Source organism: Sceloporus occidentalis, unplaced genomic scaffold (genome assembly GCF_023333645.1).
Source record: "Sceloporus occidentalis isolate IW3139 unplaced genomic scaffold, rSceOcc1.0.p SCAF_6, whole genome shotgun sequence".
NCBI lineage: Eukaryota > Metazoa > Chordata > Lepidosauria > Squamata > Phrynosomatidae > Sceloporus > Sceloporus occidentalis.
The window spans coordinates 92585515-92611749 of record NW_028316986.1 but is presented as its reverse complement, the minus strand read 5'-3'; the positions used below and the strand labels follow the sequence as shown (position 1 = coordinate 92611749).

Genomic DNA, 26235 nt, shown 5'->3' with positions numbered 1-26235 from the left:
CTTACCCAAGGTATCAAACCATGGTCTCCAGAGTCATAAGGGGGGGGGGGGGATACAGACTTGGAGACTGGAAGAAAGGGGTGGCGAGACACCGCCCCTTTCTGCCCCAGATGGGGGCTGCATCAGACAAATGGTGGGTTCGGGTTCTTTTTATGCCATGCATAGGGTGCCATTGGTGCATTCGCGTGCAATCATGATGTCTGTGTGATGTGGCGCTATTTGGGCACTGCATCTTATGCATATCATCATTGCACGCACCATGTGGACAGGGGCATGGCAAGATGGCCCCTGCGTGCCAATAGTAGGGTTGGGTGCATGTGGATGCCCAGCTCTACCTAACCTCAATTTTGGCCCCAGGCCAGCGCAAAGCTCCTGTCTGTATAGGGCCATACTCCAGCACTCAAACCATTATGCCAGGCTGGCTTTCCTGCCATCTTGCCACTTCTCTATTCCAAATTGCTCATCACTGTAACTACTTTTCCTTAAAAGGATCTGACAGGGGTTTGTACAAGGGTTTGCATGTAATGCATGGTCTGAGCCTATAATAGAAGAAGAGACAGCTGATACAGCCTGTTTGATGTGAAGAACCTTATTTTTTTTTTGGGGGGGGGAGCTATTTTTGAGCATCAGATGATGTAGCTTCAGGTGGGTCTAGCCCTTTGGCCATTTTGACCAACTAGGATTGCACTCTTATATTCTAGTCCAAACAATCCACATGTGCATGCATGGAAAAATAAACACCATTCCAACATGTGAGTTTTTTTGTCATCTTTAGTGATGGTGAGAGAAGTTAGATGGAATTCAATGGAAAATTCATTATAAAAGAACCAAGGAGAAGTAAATAGGGAGATGAGTTGAAGTGTGTGTGTGTGTGTGTGTGTGTGTGTGTGTGTGTGTATATATATATATATATATCATGAAGTTTGAATGTTTTGAATGTTGAATGTGCATATGTTATCTCTGTGTGTTTCAAGTGTGTATTTAAACAAATTATTGCCCCTTAACCAGAGGTCACAATTCAATGGTCACATTTTACATCGATACCCAACTTGTAATTACAGTTTCTAAATGGTTAATGAATTATGAAAAGACAAAATAGAAGTATATATATCATAGTCCAACTTGTCAAGAGATTGTATTTCTTTCTGTATTATAGCCATTTGTGATACAAAAGTACTGATTGCTCATCTCTCACATGTTTAAATCACCTGAATATACTACTTTCATAGATATGTTATGATTTTTATAAACTAATGAACACCAACGACTATTCCATAATTTGTATTACAGTGACATTTTAGTAGTTTAACCAAAAAGACATAAAAGTCTCTATGATTGTTTGAAAACTTTTTTGAAAAGATGGTTAAAAAAATATCTCTAGCCCTGCTGATATAGGCACCTTCAGAAGAATCCATAATTCTCTTTCTTCTAAAGTGAACTTTGTACTGGATAGACACAGGTTTCAGTTTTCAAGGAGGGATGTTTTCTCAAATTCAGAACCAGCCTTTATTGGTCTTCTTTTATTGCCTTTATTGTTCTCAGTGAGCTCAGGGCTACTGAAGAATGGTCTGATAGTCAGATTCTGTCGTTACATACACAGATTATCTAATGCTAAACAATGTCACCTTCTTCTCTCTCGAAGTCCCTCCATGCTTTTAAAGCCATCTTTCAGACTGTCCAAGCTACAGAAATAAAACAATTTGACACCAGTTTAACTATCATGGTTAAAAACTCTGTTTTTAGGTTTTGTTTATCATGTAATAATCTGTGTTTTCTTCATTTGGATAATTTTCTGCAAGATCTTTTGTTGATTCATAACATATAGACTCGTGTGATGTTTACTTTCAGGTTTGATCGGTCACCACTTATTCTTTTTTCCATGGATGGCTTTAGGGCAGAATATTTGGAAACATGGAGCGCTTTACTGCCAAACCTTGAAAAACTCAGTAAGTAATCATATTCCTTTAAATTGGGGTGGGAATTACATACCCTTTCAGAAGCTGCTAAACTGCTGCTCTTAGAATTCCTCACCATTGTCTGTGCTAAGTAGGGATTCTGGGACTTGCAGTCCTGCAACATCTGAACAGCTGCATGACTCCCACCTCTGCTATAATGTTTTAGGATGAATAATAATTTTTTAATCAAGAGTCTTGGGATTGCTTGCAAATAATTTTTAGCCAGGATGGAGGAGGAGGGGAGAAAAAGAACAGACTAGACCCATTCAGGCTGAGTTTGGATGGGCCAGAATACTCTGGGAGCAGCCAGGAATATTATACCCTCATTGTTGGCTCTGGGAATGGCTGCTGATACAGTGGCTCATCTGCTAAAGCCAAGAACAAACGCTAGGATCAATCTGCCCCCTATCACAGGCTTTAAATTGCACAGGGCATTGTTCCTTCCAGTTTTAAAAGAGCCTGTGGGTGAAGATTTGAAACTAGACAAGGCACACCTAAGGGTGCATATCCCATAATGGATAAGGAAACTCTTGGCCCTCCAGTGGGCATTTTTTAAATTTCACCTCCAGTCAGGTCCATCTAGCATGGCCAATTCAAGAGATTATGGGAGATGAAATCCAAATCATCTGGAGGGCAAAAGGTTCCCTGTTGTTGTTCATTCTCTCCTCTTTCTCCAGGGTGAAGACAAGCAAGAGGTAGTTTCTTATTTCCTTTGAGTTTATCTCCCCGTCACAGCCAGTGATAGTTGAAATTAATGTACAACTTTTTTAGATTGTAATGTCCAAATGTTGCACAAAATGCAATCTGCAGCTTCCACTGGATTTGAATATTTATGATTATTCATTTCTTGGCAAAAAGCGGGGCTCCCATTTATGGAAAATCTGGCCACATAGAATAACACCGAGGTAAGAATTTTGCACAGTTTTCAGCACATATTTGTATATCCTGAAATGTTTGGGGAAATTTTTCTCTACAGAAACACATTTTAGTGCACAAATGTTCATATGTGTTTCTGGAAACAGTGTTCTTTCTATAAACGTACTTTTTGTCTGTTCAAATTTGTATCTTTTCCACAAAAGCATGATTTTTGCACAAATTGTATGTTTTGTTGTGAAAATTGTGTTTTGTGCAAAAATATTTTAACAATAGTTTCCAAAATTTTGGATTTAGATACAGAAAAATCACACTGAAAAAACTAGTTTGTACAAAACCATGTGTTACGGTTGCCATAATTGTCCACTAAAACCCAGGACAAAATGTGGAACAAAATCTAGACCAAACTGTAGGACAACTGCAGGACAAAACTCAGCTCAAAATGTAGGACATTTAAGAAAAATTGAGGACCTTAAATGTCCTACATTTTGGGCTGAGTTTTGTCCTGCAGTTGTCCTACAGTTTGGTCTAGAATTTGTCCTACATTTTGCCCCGAGTTTTATGGCAACCCTACCATGTGAGTTTCTGCAAGTCATGCCTTTTTGCACAACTGCCTTTTTTGTGTGGAAAACCCACTATTTTTACGCAAAACCCAGTGTATCTTTCTGTGTAGAATAATCTCTTGAAACACTTCAGGATATGTGACTGGATTAAAGCTGGACAGGAATATTAATTTATTCCTGCAGTGAAGACAAAACCAAAGGACAAACCAGCTGAATTTACATCTCTAATTGTAAGTCCTTACAAACTTCAGATGTTGCTTGTGTAACTTGTGGGGAAGTCTCCAAGGACAAATTGTATCTTTCCCAGGGGTCAAGATTTGTGGAAAGTATTGAAAAGTACTCCTTTAAAAAAACTAAACAATTCCCTAGCAGTAGTTTTATAACCATTAAGCATATTCTCTTGCAGAAAAATGTGGGACATATTCAAAGTACATGAGAGCTGTTTATCCGACCAAAACTTTCACAAATCACTATACTATAGTTACAGTAAGTAGTTGTTTTTACTACTATAAACTTTGCTGTTGCTATTATTTGAAATGTTTGATGGCCTGCCTGCCTGCTTGCCTTCCATCCATCCTGATTTCCCACCTTTGTACCATAAAATGAACAAATTAAATAGAAACAATATAAAATCTCCCGATCTAATAGCATCAAGAAATAGCAGCAAAGGAAAACTAGTTAAACTACCAGCTATTTCATAATCCAAACTTCACAATCAAAAATTTAAATCTATATTTTGCCTTTACTACTACAATTATTTACTACTACTATTACTACTACCATCACCACCAGTAGCAGCAGCAGCAGCAGCAGCAGCAGTAGTAGTATTTTAGATGATTGCCAGATGGACAGAAAGGAGTGACAATGTCAATCTTACTGCAATTTTATTTTATTTCAAAATCCTGTTTGGTAAGAAGTGCTATTGGAAATGTGTTTTCCCAAGAGTATGCCAGGAACTGTGGTCATCTGAGGAAGCTGCAGAGTGCCTTTTAAGTTTCTTTTAAGGGTAAATAATAAGTAGTAATACTTTTTTTTAAAAAAAGAAAACCAAATTTATTTATTTTTTCTGAAGCACTTGCACAGGTCCATGAAAAGATAAATGGCCTGCTGGTGTTATAATTCACACACACTGGAAATGTATTGATACAAAGGAAAACATTCTACTGCTTATGGTAATATGTATACCAGCTACTAGTATGATTCCAGGTAGCTGGGCATGCCATCTGTGGTCTGTCATTCAGCTGAAAACAAACACCTTTTACAACTTGGTGCCCTTCCCCAAGTTAAAACACAAAAACAATTCATAGAAATGAAAGGTGATAGGATAACACTGTTCAAGAAACACACAAGAACAAAGTGATAATTAGTCATTAGTAATACTTTTAAACATCTTTGTCTGTATAGTTGAGTTGTTATGGTTGCAATCTTCTGATTCCAGAAAGACCTTGTGTCCCTTTATAGGAAGGTGAGGATCTGTCTCTCAGGTCTTCAGTGATACCCTGATGTTAGAAGAGATGACCAGACACTCCTTCCTGGCCTTTCTGGGGGTGCATCTACACTGTAGAAATAATTCAATTTGACACCACTTTAACTGCCATGGAGCCGCTTCATTTGGCCTATCTTAGGGCCTGAACAAACAGGTCAAAATAAAGCTGCTTTGGGTCACTTTGGAGGTATGCTGTTTAAATGACATACACATCTTTAGAGGCCAGAAGCTGCGCCAAAGCTGCACTCCAGTCTTTAGGATTGGACCATGGCTTTGGTGCAGCTTCCGTCCTATTAGGACGCATGTACCATTTAAACAGCATACCTCCAAAGTGAAGCAGCTTTATTTTGGCCTGTCTGTTCGGGCCCTTAGTCTCAAAGGTGCTACAAAATCCCTTTGCATACTGTCAAGTGATAGTAAAGAGGAAATGAGTCGGGGAAAGCATTCCTGTAACAGGTGCAGTGGTGTGGTGCTAAATTCTGATGTAGAGTCACTCACCATGACTAGTCCTATAGCCTTGTGTGTAGAATCAAAAATGGGGACAGAAGTGACCCAAGGTGAACCCTAACTTGCAGGCAGCCCTGTTAATCCATATCAACAAACCATTTATAGTACATAGTTTTCTTTGTATATGAGAATGTGGTAGTGGTAAAACTAGCGACTCTTAATTACCTATCCAGGACCCAGTCACCTACAGAAATAGCTCACAATCTTCTGTATGTGGACAATATTCACAATATTCTGTATTCTGTATTGACTACAAATGGGTTGGCACTGGCAGATATGAGATAGTTATTCAATGGTTATTATGATAAAAGTTATTTCCTTACTATACCATCTTATCAGATGTATGGATGGAGAAGAAATCTAGATTTAACTTCCTATATTATGGGCAGTGTTGACATTTATAATGATGCATGTCAACATAGCACTGAATGTAACAGGTCTTAGAGTATGCATTTACTTAAAGATTAGCATAAATGTTTCACCTTAACCCAATGTGTGTCCTTTCTCCCACTGTACAGGGTTTATATGCAGAATCCCATGGTATCATTGACAACAGTATGTATGATGTAAATTTAAACCAGAACTTCTCACTTTCTGGGACAGCCAAGTCAAATCCTGCCTGGTGGAGTGGACAGCCTGTAAGTGATCTCAAGATATGCTTCTTGCTTTAGATGCAAATAAGATTTACATGTGAATTAATATAGCGTCCTCCATCCCCATCTGTCAGAGATGCTTTGATTTTGAGTTTGTGCATGGCAGGGGGTTGGACTGGATGACCTTTGTGGTCTCTTCCAACTCTGATTCTGTGTTTCATCCCATCTAATTTGGCACACATAAAGCACATTTGGCCACTGAATACATTTTGGTAGGGGTGGAGGAAGTTGGAAATGTGACATTGAGCATCAAACAGAGTTTTGTCTTGTTTTTGGTAAAATGGCTACATACTCTCACAGATTTCACAAATGAAAACTGGGACACATGTGGTCAAACAACATCAGAGTGGGGGCAGGATGACAAAAATTAATGAAAAACAACAAACAAGCAAGAGGAGGCTGCAGCAGTTTGCTGTTGCCTGAGCCTACTGGGAAGGGCAAGATTCTGCCTGTCTCCACTCCTCTCCCCACCATTGAATTAGTACTTTGACACTTTGAACCAAGTTGTAGCAAAAAAATCAAGCTGAGGGCAAAGTGGGAGAAGGAGAGAGATACCAAGAGCAACTGAAAAAGTGATACATCTGTGAATTTTCCTGCCAAATTGGCGTACTTGGAGGGTATGTGGCTTCAGAGTAATGAAGGCTTCAGCTTCAGAGAAATGATTTTAGCAACCACTGTTAACTCATCTCTGGTACTAGTAGTTAAGGTGTGTGTGGGAAGATGGCCATTTATGGAACTGTTGTTCATGTGCTAAACTTTGCCTCTAGCTTTGTTGTTTGCCTCAAGTTATTTCTGACTTGTGGCGATCCTAAGGTAATGCTATCACAAGGTTTTCTTCAAAAGACTTGTTCAGAGGGTTGTTTTTTTTTTTTTTTTTTTTTTTTTTTGCCATTGCATTCTCTCACATTGAGAGAATGCGATTTGCTCAAGGCAACCCAGTGACTTTCTATGGCTGAGAAGGGATTCAGATCCTTATCTCCAGTCATAGTCCAAAGTTTTCTTGGTAAGTTCCTTCAGAGGGGATTTGACATTGCCATCCTCTGAGGCAGAGGGAGTTTGACCTATCCAAAGCCACCCAGTGGGTTTACATGTCTGAGCCGGGATTTGAACCCTGGTCTCCAGAGTCATAGTCCAACACTCAAAATTGATTATATCAAGCAGTGTCCCATGAAGACCTCAGGTTCATATGTTCATATGGGCTTGTCCTACTGAAATGTGTATTTTATAATACAGAATCTATTTATGATCCTTGCAGATCTGGCATACAGCGATGTATCAAGGTTTGAGAGCTGGCACTTACTTTTGGCCTGGATCTGATGTCAAAATCAATGGTACATTCCCAAATATATATATGATGTATAATGGGTAAGTTGAATATGAAGTCTTTGTCTGAAAAAGAATTTATGTGGGTGCTTTAATTGGATACATATAACTATACATGAATATCATTTTTATTAATAATATTTCTGAAATACAGAAGTTTTTATCACCTTTTTGGAATGATGGTGCTGAACTTGACCTTCATTCATGAATTAATTTATTTGTTTAGAGTATTTATACCCCACTCTTCAGCCACAAAGGCTCTCAGAGCAATTTACAGACTGTTAATTTGAAATTCCCTGCCCTCAGGCTTACAGTCTAAAAAGACATGACTAAAGCTGCATATATATTGCAGAATTAATGCAGTTTGACACAGCTTTAACTGGAATGGCTAATTTCTATGGAATTGTGAGATTTGTAGTTTTGTGAGATATTTAGCCTTCCTCTGGTGTAACAACAAACTACAAATCCTGGATTCCAGAGGATGGAGTGATGACCATTAAAGCAGCATCAAACTATTAATTCTGCAGTGTGGCAGCAGCCTCAATAAATACATAACCTTTCAACTGTCTTGATTTGGCAGGACCTATCTCAATTAATCCTGTTTTTCTACTGTTCAACTGTTTTTAAAACACCTAGGCTTTTCTTTCCTCCTTCCACTTTCTCTCTTTGTCTTCAGCTTCCTTCAAGTCCTACCAAGTGAGTTCAAAGTGCAAAGGTAGTTTGCACTCAATTAACTCAGTGGGGCGGAGGGAGAGGGAGCATGATTCTGTCCTTCCCAGTAGGCTCAGGCGAAAGTAAACTGTTGCAGCCTGTCCTAGATTGTGTGTCAACACGAAACAAAAAGATTTGCCCTTCAGGAATACAGCATCCAGAACCCCTAAAATAGCACGAGCATGTTATTTAGAAGATTTTGGGAAGTGGAGTCTAAAAAAAAAAAAAAAGAAATGTTTCCAAGATCTAAAAGGTAGTTAACGAGAACTATGGCCTTTGCTGATTTCCTAGTGCCAGGACTAAAGAATCTACCTTCTAATGGGTTCGTATTAGGGAGATCATTTGTGGTAGGATGATAACAGATGAATTTCAGTTTCTGATATCACAGAGCTACATTGGCAGGATAAATTATTTCTTCTAATCCTATCCCTTACAAACTACTGTTTGGCAAGCAGAATCTCATTGGTTTGAAAATTTGCTTTAGTTCTGTCCACTCATTCCTATCACGGCTAGACTAAATACATAAACATAGAATTATTCTATATGCATATCTCCCAATATTACCTGTTGAAAAACATGGTCTTAAATCCTATCATTAATCCCAGCTAGATTAGAGCCTTTGAATCTGTTGGATTAACCTATGTTAGCATTTGAATCAATGGGTCTACTTTAATGAGGACTAATAACAGGATCCCAGCCATCCTCTTCCTATACCACCCTTCCCTCCTTTACAGTTTTTCCCCCTGTGGAAAGACAAAGGTGGAAGTAGCAGTGAGAAAACTTTGGGGGGGGGGGGTTACAAGTAAAACATGACCACCATGAGGACCTCCTTTACAAATTGGCAAGGGTAACAGGAAGAAAAATGTCTTGTTTGCAAGGACCCACATATACATACACTAAATTGGTGATTTCTCTCTCTTTTAAAAATGTTACTGTTCATGTTAACATAATATTTTGCTCTTAGCTTTCAATGCATATTGCTACTAACAATAACTTTAATATTAAATAATGTTATATCACACAATTCTTGTCTTGTTAATAATGTTTTTATTGGAAAGAAAAATATTTCCTTGCATTTTTGCAAGGAAAAAAAAAGAATAACACACAAATATATAAAGTGACAGAAATGACAGGGTCAGTGCATCATAATGGTCTTGGAAAAACAATGCTATATGTGCTTTTGCGGAAGTAAATGCCACTTTATTCAATGGGCTTCACAGTTAAGTGTGTTTATGATTGCAGTATTAATTTGCGTACACTGTAAATAAATTCCAGATTACCTACATTGAGTAGAACAGCATATGTGTACAAACAACATTTAATGATTAGCTCACTTTTTTTACAGTGAGATGAATTGGCACCAAATATTAATTAAAAATTCAAAATAATCTTGCTTAATATAAAAACAAATTTATTTTATTAATCTGCTCATGGAAACCAAAGCTCTTTTACCTGCACCATTGTTCTACTGTGTTAATTTTTTAAAAATGCCTAATTGTTAATTTTCTTTCTTATAGAAAAACTGCATTTGAAGCAAGAGTTTCAGAGCTGCTGAATTGGCTTGACCGCCCCAAATCTGAGAGGTAATTTAAGAAATCAAGCTCAGAGTTCTGCTTCTGTTCTTCTAAGATGCTCATCAAGTCCAATCTACTGAAAACTGAAAAGTGCATTTCCCCCCATTTTCTCTTCTTTTTTTCTTCCTGCTTTGTCTCTCAGCCTGATCTCTCATGTTCACCTGCCTTTCTTTAGGATCATACTTGCTTCTTGCTGGAGCCAGCATGGTGCAGTGGTTTGAGTGTTGGACTAAGATTCTGGAGACCAGGCCTTAATCCCCATTCAGCCATGGAAACTCACTGGGGCAAGCCACACTCTCTCATCCACAGAGGAAGTCAAAGGGAGACCCATTCTCCCCAAAAAAATCTTGCCAAGAAAACCCTGTGATAGGTTTGCCTTAGGGCTGCCATATGTGGGAAATAACTTGAATGGCCAGAACAACAACAACAACAACAAATTGTTGCCAACATATATTATCTTTTTTCATTTTAAATCATTTTTTCATCTTGATTGGTTCTTTTGTTTTTTGGGTCCTCTTTTGTTTTCAGATATCTTCAGGGTAGGTGTTACACTTTATGGGAAATATACGACACCTGCTGAACCTTTCCAGGGGAGGGCACAATATCATTGTGCTAAGTACAGGAAGCCAGCTGGAACCCCTGCCCTGTAGCATACTTTTCCTACTGTGGTTCATGCTAGACAGGACAGGGCTGTATCTTCCCCATTTACCTATAAAGCAAGGGTAGTGAGTCTAGGTATAAAATATTTCCTTCCAATGGGCAAGACACGCCTAATTTTCCAGGTCCTAGGTACACTGCCCTTCAAATCAGCATTCAATATACAGATAGATTATTAACACAAACTCTGTTTATTAACAAAGAGAATGATAACAGACCTCATGTAGTAATGTAACATACAAAAGCAGAACTAGGGCTACACCAAATTTCATATACCCTCCAACTGTCCTGATATGGCAGTGGCATTCCTCAATAATCCCATGTCATCTCACGTTTTCAGCTACTTTTAATATTTCCCAGTTTCTTTCCCTTCTTTGTCCACAGCTTGCTTCAACTGCTGCAAACTAAGGACATTATCACCAGTGGCATCATTAGGGAGGTGTGGGGGTACAGTCCACACCCGGTGACATCCAAGAAGAGGGGTGACACCCAGTAGGGTCCCTCCACACCTCTTTGCCACTGCTGTCTCTAGAAGCCTTGCCCCTAACCCCAGGAAGCTCCACACCCTGTCCTGGGTTACACCAGGGGTGGGGACACCACTGATTATCACACTAGTCCCTTTCTCACTGCAGTCACACTATTAAATTAAAATGATAGCATATCACTTGTACAACAGCCATCACTGCATTTCTTCTCATTTTCATGACTGGGGTTGCCACCTCCATTATGCTCCCTTCCTGCCCTCTCCTTTAACACTATATCCCTCCCTTATACCCAACCCATCATGCCTTTAGGGTTTTAAAACAAAGTTAAAACTTTTTTGGGGAATCCTGGAGCTCTGCAGTCACAATTTAAGCTTTTAAAAGTTTTTTTTTTAAAAAAGAAGTTCAATTGAGGCTGCAGAGTTTTCGAACTGTGCAGAAAAACTGGAAAAAAATACCACCGAATAGTGAGGGGAGGGAAGAAGAGGGGACATAGACACCACGTGACTAATAATGACACAAGGGCTCTGGGAATGACTTTTTGCACCTGGGCCTTTGTGCAATTGCCAGATCATTCACAGGTTTCCTCCGGGAATGAAAAGGGGCATCATGCAATCAGTAGTACCAAAGCTGCTTCCTTGTGAGTGAAATCATGGTTTAAAAGCTACATGTTGTAATCTCCTGAGTTAAGAGTCCATAAGTAGTTTGAATTCAGTTAACACAGTAGTGGGAGAGCAGAGGAAGGGATGGAATCCTGTCCTTCCAAGTAGGCTCAGGCAAAAGGGGACCGCAAAAAATCCAGAGCAAATGGTAATGTTTTTACTCCATTTTAGGAGAGGTATACCCTAGGTTTGGTGCTGAATGGGTTGGATGTCATCTGGATGGTTTGCACCAGACCAGGGGATTGGGCCCTGCATTGTCTGGACTCCATTCCAAGCACTGGGAGGTTTTATTTGTCCCATGCAGACAGGGCCTGGGTATTCTGAAGTCAACTAGAATAAATGCATAAGGAAAGGGAGAACCCTAAGACCACCCCTTCCTTCTATGTCTCTGTCACCTTCTTACATGGAGAAGATAACTTTCTGAAAAACAAAGAATCTCCTATGTTGAATTTGTCCAGATCAGACTGACAGCCTCCACTGACATAAGAGGACCTCTGCTCCAGAAAGTTAATCTCCTGCTGGTGACTACTGTTTCTGAAAAACTGAAGCTAAATAATGAACTTTATTGAGTAATGCACATTTTTGCAGCTTCCTTTGCATGACAGCTGGCATATTTCCCTTCTCATGTGCTCATAGTGCTCTTCCCATTTGAACCCTAGGCCTGATTTCTATACACTGTATATTGAGGAACCTGATAAAGCTGGACACTCATTTGGACCAGTTAGTGGTGGAGTAAGCCTTTCTTTTTGTTTTGTTTTAATTTTATTTAATTACATAGTGATATCATGTTGTGTTATTTATTTTATAATTTTGTTCTCTGTGTTGTCTGGTACAAGGGGAAAGGACTAAGTCTAATGTTCCTAGTGTTGGAATACTGACATTCAAATGATAAGGAAAGATCATATCCCAGTAACAGAAGGTCTGCCTACTGGAAAAAGTTTTGGATTCCCCCAAAATAACAGAGTAATGCCTGAAAATAGCTACAATTTAGAAAGTCCTAGTCTGCAATTTGAGCGGGTTGAGGAGATCAAAAGCAGGCCATGAAGTCTTACTGGGCCTGTCTTGTCTCTTGTGGGATTTTCTTACAGTCCCTTACCCACATGGAGCCATAATAAAAGCACTGGGCCGTGAGTATGGCAGGCTTTGCACACTAGGAATGCAGAAGTAGGGCACTGGGGTATGAAGGTGAAGAATTTGCAAACAAAATTGTCCATGTGAGCCACTGAAGTTGTCATCAAATTTTGACTGTAGCTGTAGGGCAGCAGAACTATGGCTGTGATTGATTTTTTGCAGTGATGGTTCAGACCCTAGTAGGTTGGGTGGGGGAGTCCAGTGCAGCCCCTGGGCATCAGAAAATTCCCCACCCCATGCTCTGTTGATGGGGGAAAATGTGAATGATCTCTTTTCTTCTTCTGTGTAGACAATTAAGGCCTTGCAATTGGCAGACCGGACCCTGGGAATGTTAATGGAAGGCCTAAAGCAGAGAAACTTACACAATTGTGTCAACCTCATAGTTCTGGCTGATCATGGTATAAACATTTTGTTATTTTGTATCTCAAAAACTTTCTGTTGATTTTACAAGTTCAATATTTACCCATGTAATATTCTCTCCTCCTTTCTTTAGGCATGGATAAGACATTCTGCAACCAGATGGAATATATGACAGATTATTTTGATAAAATTAATTTTTATATGTATGAAGGACCAGCACCTCGAATCCGAGCAAGAAATATTCCAAAGGATTTCTATACCTGTAAGGCAGATCATGGATTCTTACAGAGGGAGACAGTTTTGTAAACTAGAGCACATAAAACTATATGCTTTGGGGATTATCAATCTTTTCCTTCAGTGTGTCAGGGGCCTGCTTCAATCCACAGACTGCCACTTTGAATAGTACTGTTGTAGACCATGTAGTACAGTGGGCCCTCTCCTTACATGGGGGATCCATTCCAGATCCCCCCGCATAAGGGAAAATCCACCTATGCTCAAGCCCCATAAAAAACTAATGGGGCTCGTGCATATGGTGGAGCGGCGCATGTGCACTGCGCGCACACGCGCCATTGTTTGCCTCCCCAAGCAGCTTCTGTGTAAGCTGGAAGCTGTGTAAAATGCATCCGCGCATGGCATGGGAACACTGTACAACTAAGTTGTAGACCAAAGCAGTTCTAGAAGCACAGTGTCCAGATCAACAGAAGTAGTAGTGCCACTGCTTTGTATTCTGCTTTGGTCAGACCTCATGTGTCCAGTTCTTGGCACCACGAAGGCTATTAACAAGCTGGAACGTGTCCAAAGGGGCTGTACTGACAGCCCCAAAGGAGCAGCATCCTGCCCTCCCTTTTAGTGCTGGTTCGGGGCTGCAGCTGCTGCCCCAATCCAGCAATTTTCTGCTCCTTTTTAAAACAGCAAAAAGCTGCCCTTGCCACCACAGCAGAGGCTTTTCACCCATTCTTGCCAAAGAAATGGTGTGACACCACCTGCCATGCAAGTCAGGCATGTGGCATGATGCCAGCATCGGGACAAGTCAGGGCAGCCGGTATGCTGTCACCATGCCCCTACTCCAGCTCGATGTCGGCATTTAGTGCCAGTCTGTTTAGCCCCTAAGTTGGTTGAAGGTCTTGAAACCAAGTCTTATTACTGTGTTGGGTATCTTAAGCCTGGAGAAGAGAAGAAGCCCTTAAAATATCTGAAGGGATGTCATATAGAAGATGGAGTGAGTTTTCTACTTTTCCAGAGACTAGAACACAAAAGAATGGATTTAAATTACAAGAAGAGTGGTTCTATGAAAACATTAGGAAGAACATCTACTGTAAGAACTATTTGACTGTGGAATAGACTGCCTCAGAGGTGTGTGTGAAGGGTAAACTCTCCTTTGGAGGTCTTTAAAGAGAGGTTGAATGATGACTTTGCATCTTTTAGGAGTGCTGTAGTTGTCTATTCCTGCATGACAGGCAGCTGTACTTAGATGCCCCTTGTGCACCCTTCCAGTTCTAAGGTTCTTTGATTCTATTTAGTCCATCTTCTTACTTCATGTAGGAAATATATTGCTGGAGCAACTTCAGCAGATGGTTATCAAACCTCTGCAGACAGATCTCTGTTGTGGGCAAGGTACGACTTCTTTAGACAATTGATTCCTTTGTGGAGCTGTTCTAGCAATTAAGACTTTTCTCCTAATATTCAGCTGGAAATCTACTTTCTGTCACATGAGTCCATTAGATCTAGTCTTCTTCTACACAATGGAATTAGAGGTGCATATATGTGTGTATTTGTGAGAAAGAGACGATATTGGTTTCACAGTCATACTTAGCTTGAGAATTCCTGTTCTGCCTCAGAGATGTCTGGCTTGAGAGGTCTTTGGTAATTGGAATCATGGAACACTGATCCAACACATCTGTACAATCTCTGCCACTGGCCTTCGTGATTCCACTGGGTATACTCTGTTAGGTTCTAGAAGTCTGGATCATGATGACTTTGCAGTAAGTTGGCTAGCATTCCATAGTCTGTCTTGCTTATCCAGCTGAAGATGGTGGTCAATAGATGCAACACAAAGACTGACTGCCTGTTTTGTAGCCATAGAACATTGCTGCTGTTTCCTTTCCCACAGTGATGAGGGGGGTGAGCACCTGCTGTGTCAGGCAGAAAAAACATTTTAATAGGAATTGAACTGGTGCTTATTCCACTTTGTACTTGTCATTTTTGTTGGAAGTACAACTACAAGTGTGCTTGCCCTGAGATACAAGGCTGAATCCTGATTTTTGGCTTATGTGACTGTGCTGACAAGGCACAGTCCTTGCCTCTTCCTCCCCATGACAGCTGCAGAGAGAGGTGTAGGAGCCTGCAAAACATTGTGTAGTATAATGTAGGGGAGGAGGGATATTTCTGAATTGGGTTGATATACTTTCCATCAGCAGAACCTTGCCAATAATGTAAAGCAGATCCTGGATCCAGCCCATAGACTGTATAGTATTTTACTATTCATGTTAAATACAAGCCCAGGAAGGACCAAGGTAGATGTGATGTCAGAAATATGTGCATGCATCCAAGTCTGTTTTCATTATTACCAAAACTGCAACAGGAAACTTTGGATCAAGGCCATGCCACAGAAGGAGATAGTATAATCTTTTCCTTCTGCACTGATTCTTGGGAGCGAATTGCTCTTTCCCTATTCCTCCAAAGTTAGCTGTGGAAAATATATATATTTCTCATATGTGTGTGTGTGTGTGTGTGTGTGTGTGTATCAACACAGCAACACATGTTTTATGTTAATGGCACATGAATGTATTGTCAGTGTTTTATTTTTATTTTTTAACAAAGGCTGGATAGGCATCTGTCGGAATGCTTTGATTGTGTATTCCTGCATGGCAGAGGGGTTGGACTGGATGGCCCTTGTGGCCTCTTCCAATTCTATTATTCTGTTTGTCATTTTTAATAGTTATGTTTTAAAAAGTTTTAATTTTATGAATTCTTTAATTATATTTTAAATGTTTGTAATTGGCATATTTTTTAGTTTTATTTCTTAACTGTTCAAACTGCCTTGAAACCCAAACCATGAAAAAGATAATAATAATAATAATAATAATAATAATAATAATAATAATATCATCATCTTTCTCCCCATGGCTACCCTAATCCAGGTTAAACCTGACTTTTTTTTTTTTTTAATACACTTGTCCCTCCACATTTGTGGCTTTGACTTTTGCAGATTTGATTATTCATGGATTGTATTAATATGCTTTCTCTAGGAATCTCTAGGTCCTCTAGCACTTTAACCAAAAGTCGCATTGAATGACCTAGAGATTCCTAGACAGAACACTCACTAGGCATTTGTAGCTCTTCCAGTGCAATTCTCTGGTCAATGTCTGCCAGATGTTGACCAAAGAGTTGCACCGTAGGAGTTGCACCAAAGAGTTGCCATTGCCACCCCCTGAGGCTGTGAGAGTGTGACTTGCCCAGGGTCACCCAGTGGGTTTCATAGCTGAACAGAAATTTGAACCCTGTTCTCCAGAGTCATAGTCCAGCGCTCAAAGCACAACACCATCAAGATTTCTAGAGAGGTGCTCTCTCAGGTAAAAACATACTGTTTTTGTTATTTGCAATTTTTCCACATTTATGGAGGGGGGGTTCCTGTGCCCCTAACCCCAGCAAATGTGGAGGGATGAGTCTATATGTAAATTAATGCCTTTCCAGTGTCAGTTTTGGCTTGTCTTTAAGTGGCTGAGTCTATAAAGAGCTGAGTCTCATTGATGGAGCTGGTATAGATTTAGCATATAAATGGCTATGTAAAATGGGTGCCTGGTGTAACCCTGAATCTAACCTACTTTTCTTTTTTTCCAAACAGTTGATTCAGAAGGAATTGTTAAAAACCTTACAGTAAGTAACTTTTAAAAAAATATCCCTTCCCTTTCCCTTAATTATAGTGTGTTAGCAGCAAGCATAGCATTGCTTAGTGATTACTTCCATGGTGTAATTTCTGCAGTGAGTACACACATTGCTTTCCTTGGGAGATGTGCTATATAATCCGTATAGCCTTTGCAAATACTTAGACCATACTTTTAAGTGGATATAGGAGAAAATGTCAGAATGTTCTAGCACCATGGCCTTATAGTTAAGGAAGGAAAAGTTGCCTGCTTTTGAATATGTATGAATAATGCCTGTGGAGTTCATTCCAAGTAGATAAAACTTTCTGGAAGTTTCAGTTAAGGCAGAGGAAATTGAGCTACAGTTATATATATATCCATATATAATTTGTTGCCTTTCAAGTCATTTCCTACTCATGGCAACCATCAAGTGAACCTATCATGTGGTTTTGCTGGCAAGATTCGTTCAGAGGAGGCTTGCCATTGCCACCCTCTGAGGCTGTGAGAGTGTGACTTGCCCAGGGTCACCCAGTGGGTTTCATAGCTGAACAGAGATCTGAACCAAAGCACAACACTCTACTGGCTTCTATCCATATATAATGCTTATCATTATGTAGATTAAAATTAGAGAAATCCAACTTGCATAGATGAACATTCTTGATTATAAAGTGAAAAGACTATAATGAAGAATTTACCTCTAGAGTTTTTCCAAAACCTGAACAAGTAGATCCAGTGAATACTGCAGGTGTCTAGAATCATAGAGTTGGAAGAGACCACAAGGGCCATCCAGTCCAACCCTCTGCCATGCAGGAAATCACAATCAAAGCATCCCCGACAGATGGCCATCCAGCCTCTGCTTAAAGTCCTCCAAAGAAGGAGACTCCACTCCAAGGGAGTGTGTTCCACTGACGAACGGCCCTTACTGTCAGGAAGTTCCTCCTAATGTTGAGGTGGAATCTCTTTTCCTGGAGCTTGTATCCATTGCTCCGGGTACTAGTCTTTGGAGCAGCAGAAAACAAGCTAGCTCCCTCCTCTGAGGCTGTGAGAGTGTCTGCAATTTCTTCTATTTAAATTCTGGTAACTGTAGTCAGTGGCTAAAATACTTATTAATCCAAATAATTATATTGAAAAATTGTATAATTATATGGAGTCAAAAAGTCAACAGTCTGATATGGCAGCTAAAAAAGCCAATGTGTTTCTAGGCCACATCAACAGGAGTATAATGTCTAGACTGAGGGAAGTAATGTTGCCACTCTATTCTGCTTTGAACAGACCTCATCTGAAATATTGTGGCCAGTTCTGGGCACCACAATTCAAAAAGGATTATGGAGTGTATCCAGAGGAGGATGAACAAAGTAGTGAAATGTCTGGAAACCATGCCCTGTGAGGAGTGGGTTAGGCAGCTGGGTATGTTTAACTTGGAAAAGAAAAGGTTAATAGGTGACATGTTAGCCATGTTTAAATATTTGGAGTGATGTCATATTGAGGATGGAGGAACTCTTATTTGCTCTTTATTATATTGTTTAAAGCCCTTCCTTTCTATAGTACTCTCTGTCTGGAGTTTAGCTTTGATTAGAACTACCACAGGGCAACTGACACCAGCCTCAGTCACATAAACCCACTTGAGCTTCAGTGGGATGACTGCAGCTTATATGTATTAAGTATCTTAACCTTGGCTTGTGAAACTTAGCTAGCTTTCTCCTGTAAAAATAGGATAGAAAATAAGACCAAGGGGCATTTCTCAGTTGGAAGGATTAAAAATCATTCTGCAAATGTGCAAATCCCATACATTCACTTTGTCATTTTCAGTGCCGAAAGCCGTATCAGCACTTCAAACCCTACTTGACTCAAAATTTACCAAAGCGATTGCATTATGTCAACAACATTCGTATTGACAAAGTTCATCTTATGGTGGATCGGCAATGGTTGGCTGTGAGGTATGACACTTATGGGTGGATACAAGAAGTATGAGACTTGTATGTGGACATACCACCAGGGTTGGTTTTATAGGATAGTTAGGGTGGGTTTGCTCAGATTTGGGGGTTCCAATTAAAGGAGAAGAAATAATCAGATATATTCATTTATTAATTTCACTGTGTACTCCACTCTACTGCCAATGCTCTGAAAGTCTTAATATTAATATTTTACATTTAACATTAAAGCAGGTAGGAGGGGAGACTTCCCAAAGAAGTTGCTTTCTTAGCACATTCTTGAAGGAATGGGTGGGGTACAAAGTTTTCAGCTATCCTTTCTCTTTGGCTGGTGATGAATACCAGAGTGTCTTTCCCCTAACATTGCAGGTACAGGAAAATTGCTGTTTCTTCTTTTTCATCTTCTTTTTTCTTGTAGTATAGCTAACCAATGTATAAACAGTGTATTCTAGAAGGGAATGATCAGGGCCTCTGAGAATTCAAAATACTCCACCTCATTCCATTTTTAAAAACTGTGGAAAGGCAGAGCAAGGAGTGTAGCCCAGGGAGCCAATGTCATCTGCTACCCTTTGACAGTTGTTCATCCCTGATCTAAAATTTGATTTTCGTGGAATTCCTGGAATCCCCTGGGGTAGAATTCAGAGACATCGTTTAGGAGATTATCACATCACAATTCACCCACGGGACAGACATACGCAATCTGGATTTTCTCATGTTTGAAAAATTGTGTGAGAAGCCCAGAGAAGCCCAGATGGTATAGGGATTTCATACTGCCTGGCTATGGGCCAGTGCGATAGAATCTGCCTTTGACTGTTAAATCCCATCTCTATTCTATGGATGAATTGGTGGCACAATCATCTCTTTTGTCTGGAATATCAGTATGCAAAGAGATGTTGTAGAACCTTTGAGACTTAACTGTGTGGAAGAGGTTGTAGGATAACCTTTCCTAGATTTGGGAGCAAAACTGTCCAGGAAAGCAGCCAAATGGCTGATAAGCCAGCTAGTTCTTAAACAAACAAATCCCCATATAGTAGAGTCAGTGCAAGCAACACAGTTTTGGAGATTCAAAGCAGTATCAACAGAAGGATTACCAAAAGAGTTGTCTAACAGACCAAGATTCAAGGTATCATATAGGCAAGTTAATAAGACAGTCCAAGGTCAAGTTTTCCGGATAATCAAGATAGTCAGTAGTCTAAGAAGCAAGGATTTGTTCCAAGAAACCACAGGATCCAGAGACAGAGTCTTTCCTACAGAAAGGTCAGATAATCACTGGCAAAGAGTAATACATGCTCCAGCTGCCTAGATAGGCAGGCAGCAGGCCTTCAGGTGTGTCTGATTACAAATGTGTTTCTGATAAAGGCTCAGTGACCTTTAAAAGCCCCCTCTTTCAGTTCGATGGTCCCTCAAGGTAGGCACACTTCCCAGATCCTCCTCTATGTCCACAGCCTTGGCCCCAGGCAGTCTTGGTTGCTGAACCTCTGGAGGATCCACAGACTCTGCTCCAGCAGAGCTAGGGCCAGCCTCAGGCTCCCCACTTACAGGTTCAGGTCCCAGGGGTTCTGGCTCATCCTCTGAGTCATCCTCCAGGCTGGGCTTGAAACAGACAGACAGAAGGGGCAGCTTGAAGCTGCCCCTTCCAAAGATGGATTTGGACAATGGCAAAAACTTGTTGCAGGACCCAATCTGCTTTGAAGCTGGCTGAAAAAGTAATGGCAAAGATCTGCTTCTTTTTCGGCTGGCATTTCCTGTCCTGCTGCAACCCCACGGCGGCTTCATGATGTTCCACTGGCGTGCGGTGTGGTAAATGCTGTGCCACTAAAGTGTCAGGAAGCTACCAACATCTGGGCAGCTGAGCACTTTTAAGACATCTTGGGGGCATGTGGTTAAATGCCTGTACTGCAGCCATTCATTCACAACCACAAGGTTGCGAGTTCAAGACCAGCAAAGGGCCCAAGCTCGACTCAGGCTTGCATCCTTCCGAGGTCGCTAAAATGAGTACCCAGACTGTTGGGGGCAAATTAGCTTACTTGCTAATTAGCTTACTTGCTGTTCACCGCTATGATCTTTGGAATAGCGGTATATAAATAAAACAAATTATTATTATTATTATTATTATTATTATTATTATTATTATCTAAATGCCATGCCACCAAGTCTCTGGGAAGCTGGCTTTTAGAGCCGGTTTATTCTGGCCCTTGGTCTTCTTCCTCACATGTACCAGTTCACACCATGCATCTCAGGAAGTAGCCTTATTGCATAAAAAATAAACCTGGAAGGCCAATAGAGAGAAGCTCATTTCTTTTTCTGCCTCTGCATGACATTGAAGAATTTTCATTCTCTTCCAGTCATAAAAGTGTGGCAGAGGGTGGTAAAAATGTCTCAGCTTGGCAAAAGGGACACTTTTATGACATTTTCATGACCCTCTCCCATGCTTTTACAACTGGAAGAGAATGAAAGTGCTTCAATATCATGCAGAGAAACATGCCTCTCTCCATTTGCCTGCCAAGTTTGCTTTTAATGTGATAAGGCTCTAGGTCTACAAAAGCTTATGCTAAAATTTCTTTCATACAGTTAAGAGGCTCAAAGGTGCATCCTTTTGCATACCGGAATTCCTTAGACACCTTGTCTTCTATGTTGATTTGAGAAACCTGAGAGTTGTAGTTCAAAACAATAACTTCTGGACCCTGAGGGAAATTATTATGATTTATTTATCATTTTATTTATTAAATTGGTATTCCTTTCTCATCAAGTTCAGATTACCTAAGGAAAAAATAAAATAAAACAAGAATAGTTAAAAAATATTAAACCAATTAAATAAATATAAATTTTAGAAGTGATTAAAACACACCAGTAAGTGTGTGTGTGCACGGACATAACATCATGCATCCTTCCAGATGAAAAGCTCCATTTACTGCAGCCCAGTTAAACTGCCAAAGACCTGCCTGAATGAAAAGGTCATGGCCTGTTATTGAATGGACATCACGGAAGGAACTGGCTCAATTTATCTCCTTAAGGAATTCCACAATATGGGTGCAGTGTTAGTCTCCAGTCTGGTTTCCAAGATAGTTGCATAAACATTAAATATTTTCAAAAAATGTTTAGCTTGGCAGTCATCTCTGTTCCATCCATGTGTCCAAAAACTGCAGCAGTGACTACGGTAAGCTAAAATTTCCAGGCAAATGCAGTCAGTTAGTCCAAGTATTAGGAACTATTGCTGAAAGGCAAGGCAGTGCATTAAAACAATGCCTATCTGGACAAGGCATTAGTTGTAAAACATGTATATGAACTTCCTGTTTTAACCTATGCCATGTTTGAAGTACATGTTCCAAGAAGACTATGAACAATTGTATGCATTGTGTGCCTGTCATGTTTCTATACATTGTGCCATTTTCCCAGTAGTATTTCCTATCATAGTGATTGGCAGAAACATATGTTCCTATGCACATGTGCCAGGAAATCTTCATTGGTTTTGTGACTCACCAGTGCATGTCCATGTTAGGGGTGAAAAAGTTTCACCTAATTCTAGTCAATAGGGTGCAAAGATGTGCAACTCTGGCGTGTTACAGACCGCCCATTTGGGGCGGCCTGTAACTGGTCCTTCCCCCGCTGGATTGGGGCCTCAGCTGCCACAGCGGCAGCCTCTGAGGCCCTGATCCGCCACTTTCCAGGCCGCAGGGAAGTGGCAAAAGGCCGCTTCCCTGTGGCCTGGAAAGGGGTGTCCTTGGGGCTTCATGCGGTGGGGATGTGGAGAAAGGGACTGCTCACGCAGCTGTCTAGAGGCTGCGCCAGCTACGCAAATCGTGGAAGGAGATCCAAAATGGAGCTCCTTCTGGGGCCGCAGAAAGGGTGCCCCAGGCGCCCTCGTGCGGCCCTACTACGTCACTTCTGCGCCGCCCTGTTTGGAGGCGGTGCGGTCGTGACGTAGTCATGGCGGCCCCCGTGTGGAACGGGCACTGCCATTTTGTACATCCTGGGGACGTACTAGGGTTAGGTGCATGCTTAAGGCACACACTTTCTCTAACCCTAGTACATCCCCAGGACGCTCTTTGTGCCCGTGCAGAACGGGCCTTTGGTACGCACTTGACAGTGCAGAAAATGCTGTCATGACTCTGGAGAACAAGCATTATTTTCACACAAAGTATGTTGTTGTTACCCACCATCCAGTTGACTTCATCATACTCCGTCCTTATGAATAAGAGCCCTTCAAGAATGTCAGTCATCAACTGTCCAGCTCAGGTCTTGCAAACTCAGGGTTGTGACTTCCTTGATTGAATTCACCTGTAATGCAGTTTTTTCTTACTATCTTCAAATTTACTAAGCATTATTGTTTTTGCAGCAAGTCACACCATCTCATTATATGTCCAAAGTATGACAGCCTGTTTTGTTTTCTTCACTTCTAATGAAACAAAGTGCATAGCTAACTTCAAATAGCAGCACCCTGACATACTTACTAATTGTCTGAAAGTGTGTCTGAAAGTGGGTTCCACTTCTGCATAAGATTAACTTACTTTCTGTATTCTTTTAAATAACGCCACTTTTCAGTTCTACAATTTCCAAGGCACCTTACAAGTAAAAAAATAGAATTTACAAAGATACAAACAGCTACAAAATAATAAATACCATGGTGCTTTGCTTTGAAAACCAGCAGTGTTCAAAGTCAAATATTTAAAAAGGGTGACAAAGAATAGACATCTAGAAGGAGAAATCTTGTATGATCTAACTGAGTCAACAAACCCTATGGTTTTGGATAGTTACTAAAAACCAATTTGTGCTTAATCAATATCCGATTCCAGCCCTTGCTTCTAATATTGTCTTGACCAGTTGAGGACTGGGAATTAGTAGAAGGAACTGATGATCTATCTGTACATCTAGGACTTTTTTTAAAGGACACATTCCCATTGGGTCCTGGGTATTTTTCTCTCCACTACTATTTGAAGGAGCTGATGAGAGGTCAACAGAATTATCTGTTGGCAGCTTCTGCTACTCAGAATGCACTATCTACATTTTGTTATTTTTTAATAGTTTCTTTGGGTTCTCCCCCATCAGTTTAAACCGTTTCTGAAAATTCATCTTCTCATGTTTCTGTGTTAGCCTCTGCCTTTTCCTGAATCTTTTAATATTTTTGCTTTTCTTTAATCCAATTGTTTCCTTCTGATGGAGGTTCTGTTTCTTATTGGATTTCTTTCTTGTACTAGAAGGGTGAAGTGGGTCAGCCTTTGAAGCAGATGCCCTGATTTCATGCACAGACTCCATCTTTACTAGGAATTCCACAATTACACTTAATGAACCGTTACACTTTAAGAGGAAAGTTAATTGAATCTAGGTCCTTAATTATACTGCTGGCATATCTTGTTAATTTCTCATCCTTTACCCCATGTGCAATTCTCAAATGTTGTGTGGAATCCTCTGTTTCTTTATTGATTGGGTTATCCAGAATTATTTGGTTTTCCTGTTAAGATGACATTTTCAGCAAAAGCAATTTCTGCTGCTAGATCTACATGTCCCTCAGTCTGGGTTTCAAACAGAATCTGTCTACGGTCCAAAGACCAGACTAGGACCAGGTCTGAGGAAGGTCCAATCTCTACTGCATTTGTATTTGATACTGGATAAAGTGTGCATGGATTTTGGTTTTTTGTTTTTTTTTTTTGGAAAAGAATCTATAGAAGTAGGGGAAATGCTTAAATGTCTGTAACCCTGTCTGGTAAAAACCATTGTGATTAGTATAAAAAAGTATATTAATAAAATGATAGCTAACACATCATTTAAAAATAAAAAAACCGCACACCTACAGTTAAAAGAAAGGGAAGAAGTAAAGAGAATACTTAAAATATTCCCATATCAATTGATTTCTTATAAAAACCAAAACATTAAAACTAAACTGTTTAGGACCAATAACACCTATTAATAACATACAGTGGAGGTAACCTGATAGAATAACTGGCTCATGTTCCCCTGGGAAGCCTGAAGCCTTCTCCTGCAAGTAAGTGGTTGTTCTCCTCCCAGTCAGCAGGCAGAGTGAGAGGCAGCAGTTAGAGAAGAGAGGGATGATGGACACAGCTCCAAATTCTCTTCTTTGAGGAGTGGTGATGTTGATGGCACACTCTCTCCCTGGAATTTTAGATATCTTATATATAAAATAAATATGGCGTGATTGAAGCCTTTTGCAATAGGGTGTTCCTTTTTTAAAAATCATTTTTTTTTGTTGCTTTAGCATCATTCTCTCTACTCCTCCCTCCATTTAAAATTAATTTCTTCTTACAATAGTGAAATCAAATAATCAGGAATGATGGACAATATCCATTTTAGTGCAAGCAGATTTCCTTTTCTTCTCCCCCTCTCACACTTCCTCTAAATCAGCTCCAGGGACAGGGCTAATACCCCAGAGAACAGAATCAAAATTCAAAATGACCTGAATAGACTAGAAAGCTTGGCCAAAGCTAACAAAATGAATTTCAACCAGGAGAAATGTAAGGTACTACACTTAGGGCGGAAAAATGGAATGCACAGATATAGGATGGGGGACACCTGGCTGAATGAGACTATGTATGAAGTTTATTGCACCGGAGTTAAAACGTTCCCCGGTGCGTTCTAACGTGCATGCGCGGGGGCGTGCACGGAATGTGATGGGAATGCAATGGGGCCCAGAACCGCATTTTACCGCACACCGGAATGCCACCTTTGCCACCGGGCGTTCCAATCGCGTTCCCGTTGTGTTCCAGAGAGTGTCATTTCTGGGAACTGTTTCAAAGCGTCCCCAGAAATGGCGCCCCTGGAACGCAACAGGAACACGATGGGAATGCCCGGCAGCAAAGGTGGAGTTCCGCTGTGCGCTAAAATGGGGTTCTGGGCCCCATCGCGTTTCCGTCATGTTCCATGTGCGCCCCCACGCATGCACGTGAGAACACACCGGGGAATGTTTTAACCCCGGTGCGATAAACTTCTGTTAAAGGGATCTGGGAGTTCAAGTAGGCCACAAGTTGAACATGAGTCAACAGTGTGATGCGGCAGCTAAAAAGTCCAATGCGCTTTTTGGCTGCATCAATAGAAGTATAGTGTCTAGATCAAGGGAAGTAATAGTGCCACTATATTCTGCTCTGGTTAGGCCCCACCTGGAATACTGTGTCCATTTCTGGGCACCACAATACAAAAAGGACATTGAGAAACTGGCGTGTGTCCAAAGGAGGCCACTAAAATGGTGAAGGGTCTGGAAACCATGCCCTATGAGGAACGACTTAGGGAGCTGGGGATGTTTAGCCTGGAGAAGAAAAGGTTAAGAGGTGATATGATAGCCCTGTTTAAATACTTAAAGGGATGCCATACAGAGGAGCTGTCTGGAGCCCTGGTGGCGCAGTGGTTAAATGCCTGTACTGCAGCCATTCACTCAAAACCACAAGGTTGCGAGTTCAAGACCAGCAAAAGGGCCCAAGCTCGACTCAGGCTTGCATCCTTCCGAGTTCGCTAAAATGAGTACCCAGACTGTTGGGGGCAAATTAGCTTACTTGCT

At 40.6% G+C, this 26235-nt stretch overlaps 1 protein-coding gene across 1 annotated transcript in view; it reads left to right on the top strand.

The window, feature by feature from the left end:
- LOC149311109 (venom phosphodiesterase CdcPDE-like) overlaps window positions 1-26235 on the top strand; it is an 85966-nt gene that overhangs the window by 17566 nt on the left and 42165 nt on the right. Inside the window, exons 6-15 of the mRNA XM_089530357.1 lie at window positions 1849-1946; window positions 3798-3877; window positions 5903-6022; window positions 7293-7402; window positions 9589-9654; window positions 12106-12178; window positions 12867-12975; window positions 13071-13199; window positions 16782-16813; window positions 18610-18737. Coding sequence (XP_089386483.1) covers window positions 1849-1946; window positions 3798-3877; window positions 5903-6022; window positions 7293-7402; window positions 9589-9654; window positions 12106-12178; window positions 12867-12975; window positions 13071-13199; window positions 16782-16813; window positions 18610-18737 — 945 coding nt within the window. The remainder of the gene's footprint in view (window positions 1-1848; window positions 1947-3797; window positions 3878-5902; window positions 6023-7292; window positions 7403-9588; window positions 9655-12105; window positions 12179-12866; window positions 12976-13070; window positions 13200-16781; window positions 16814-18609; window positions 18738-26235) is intronic.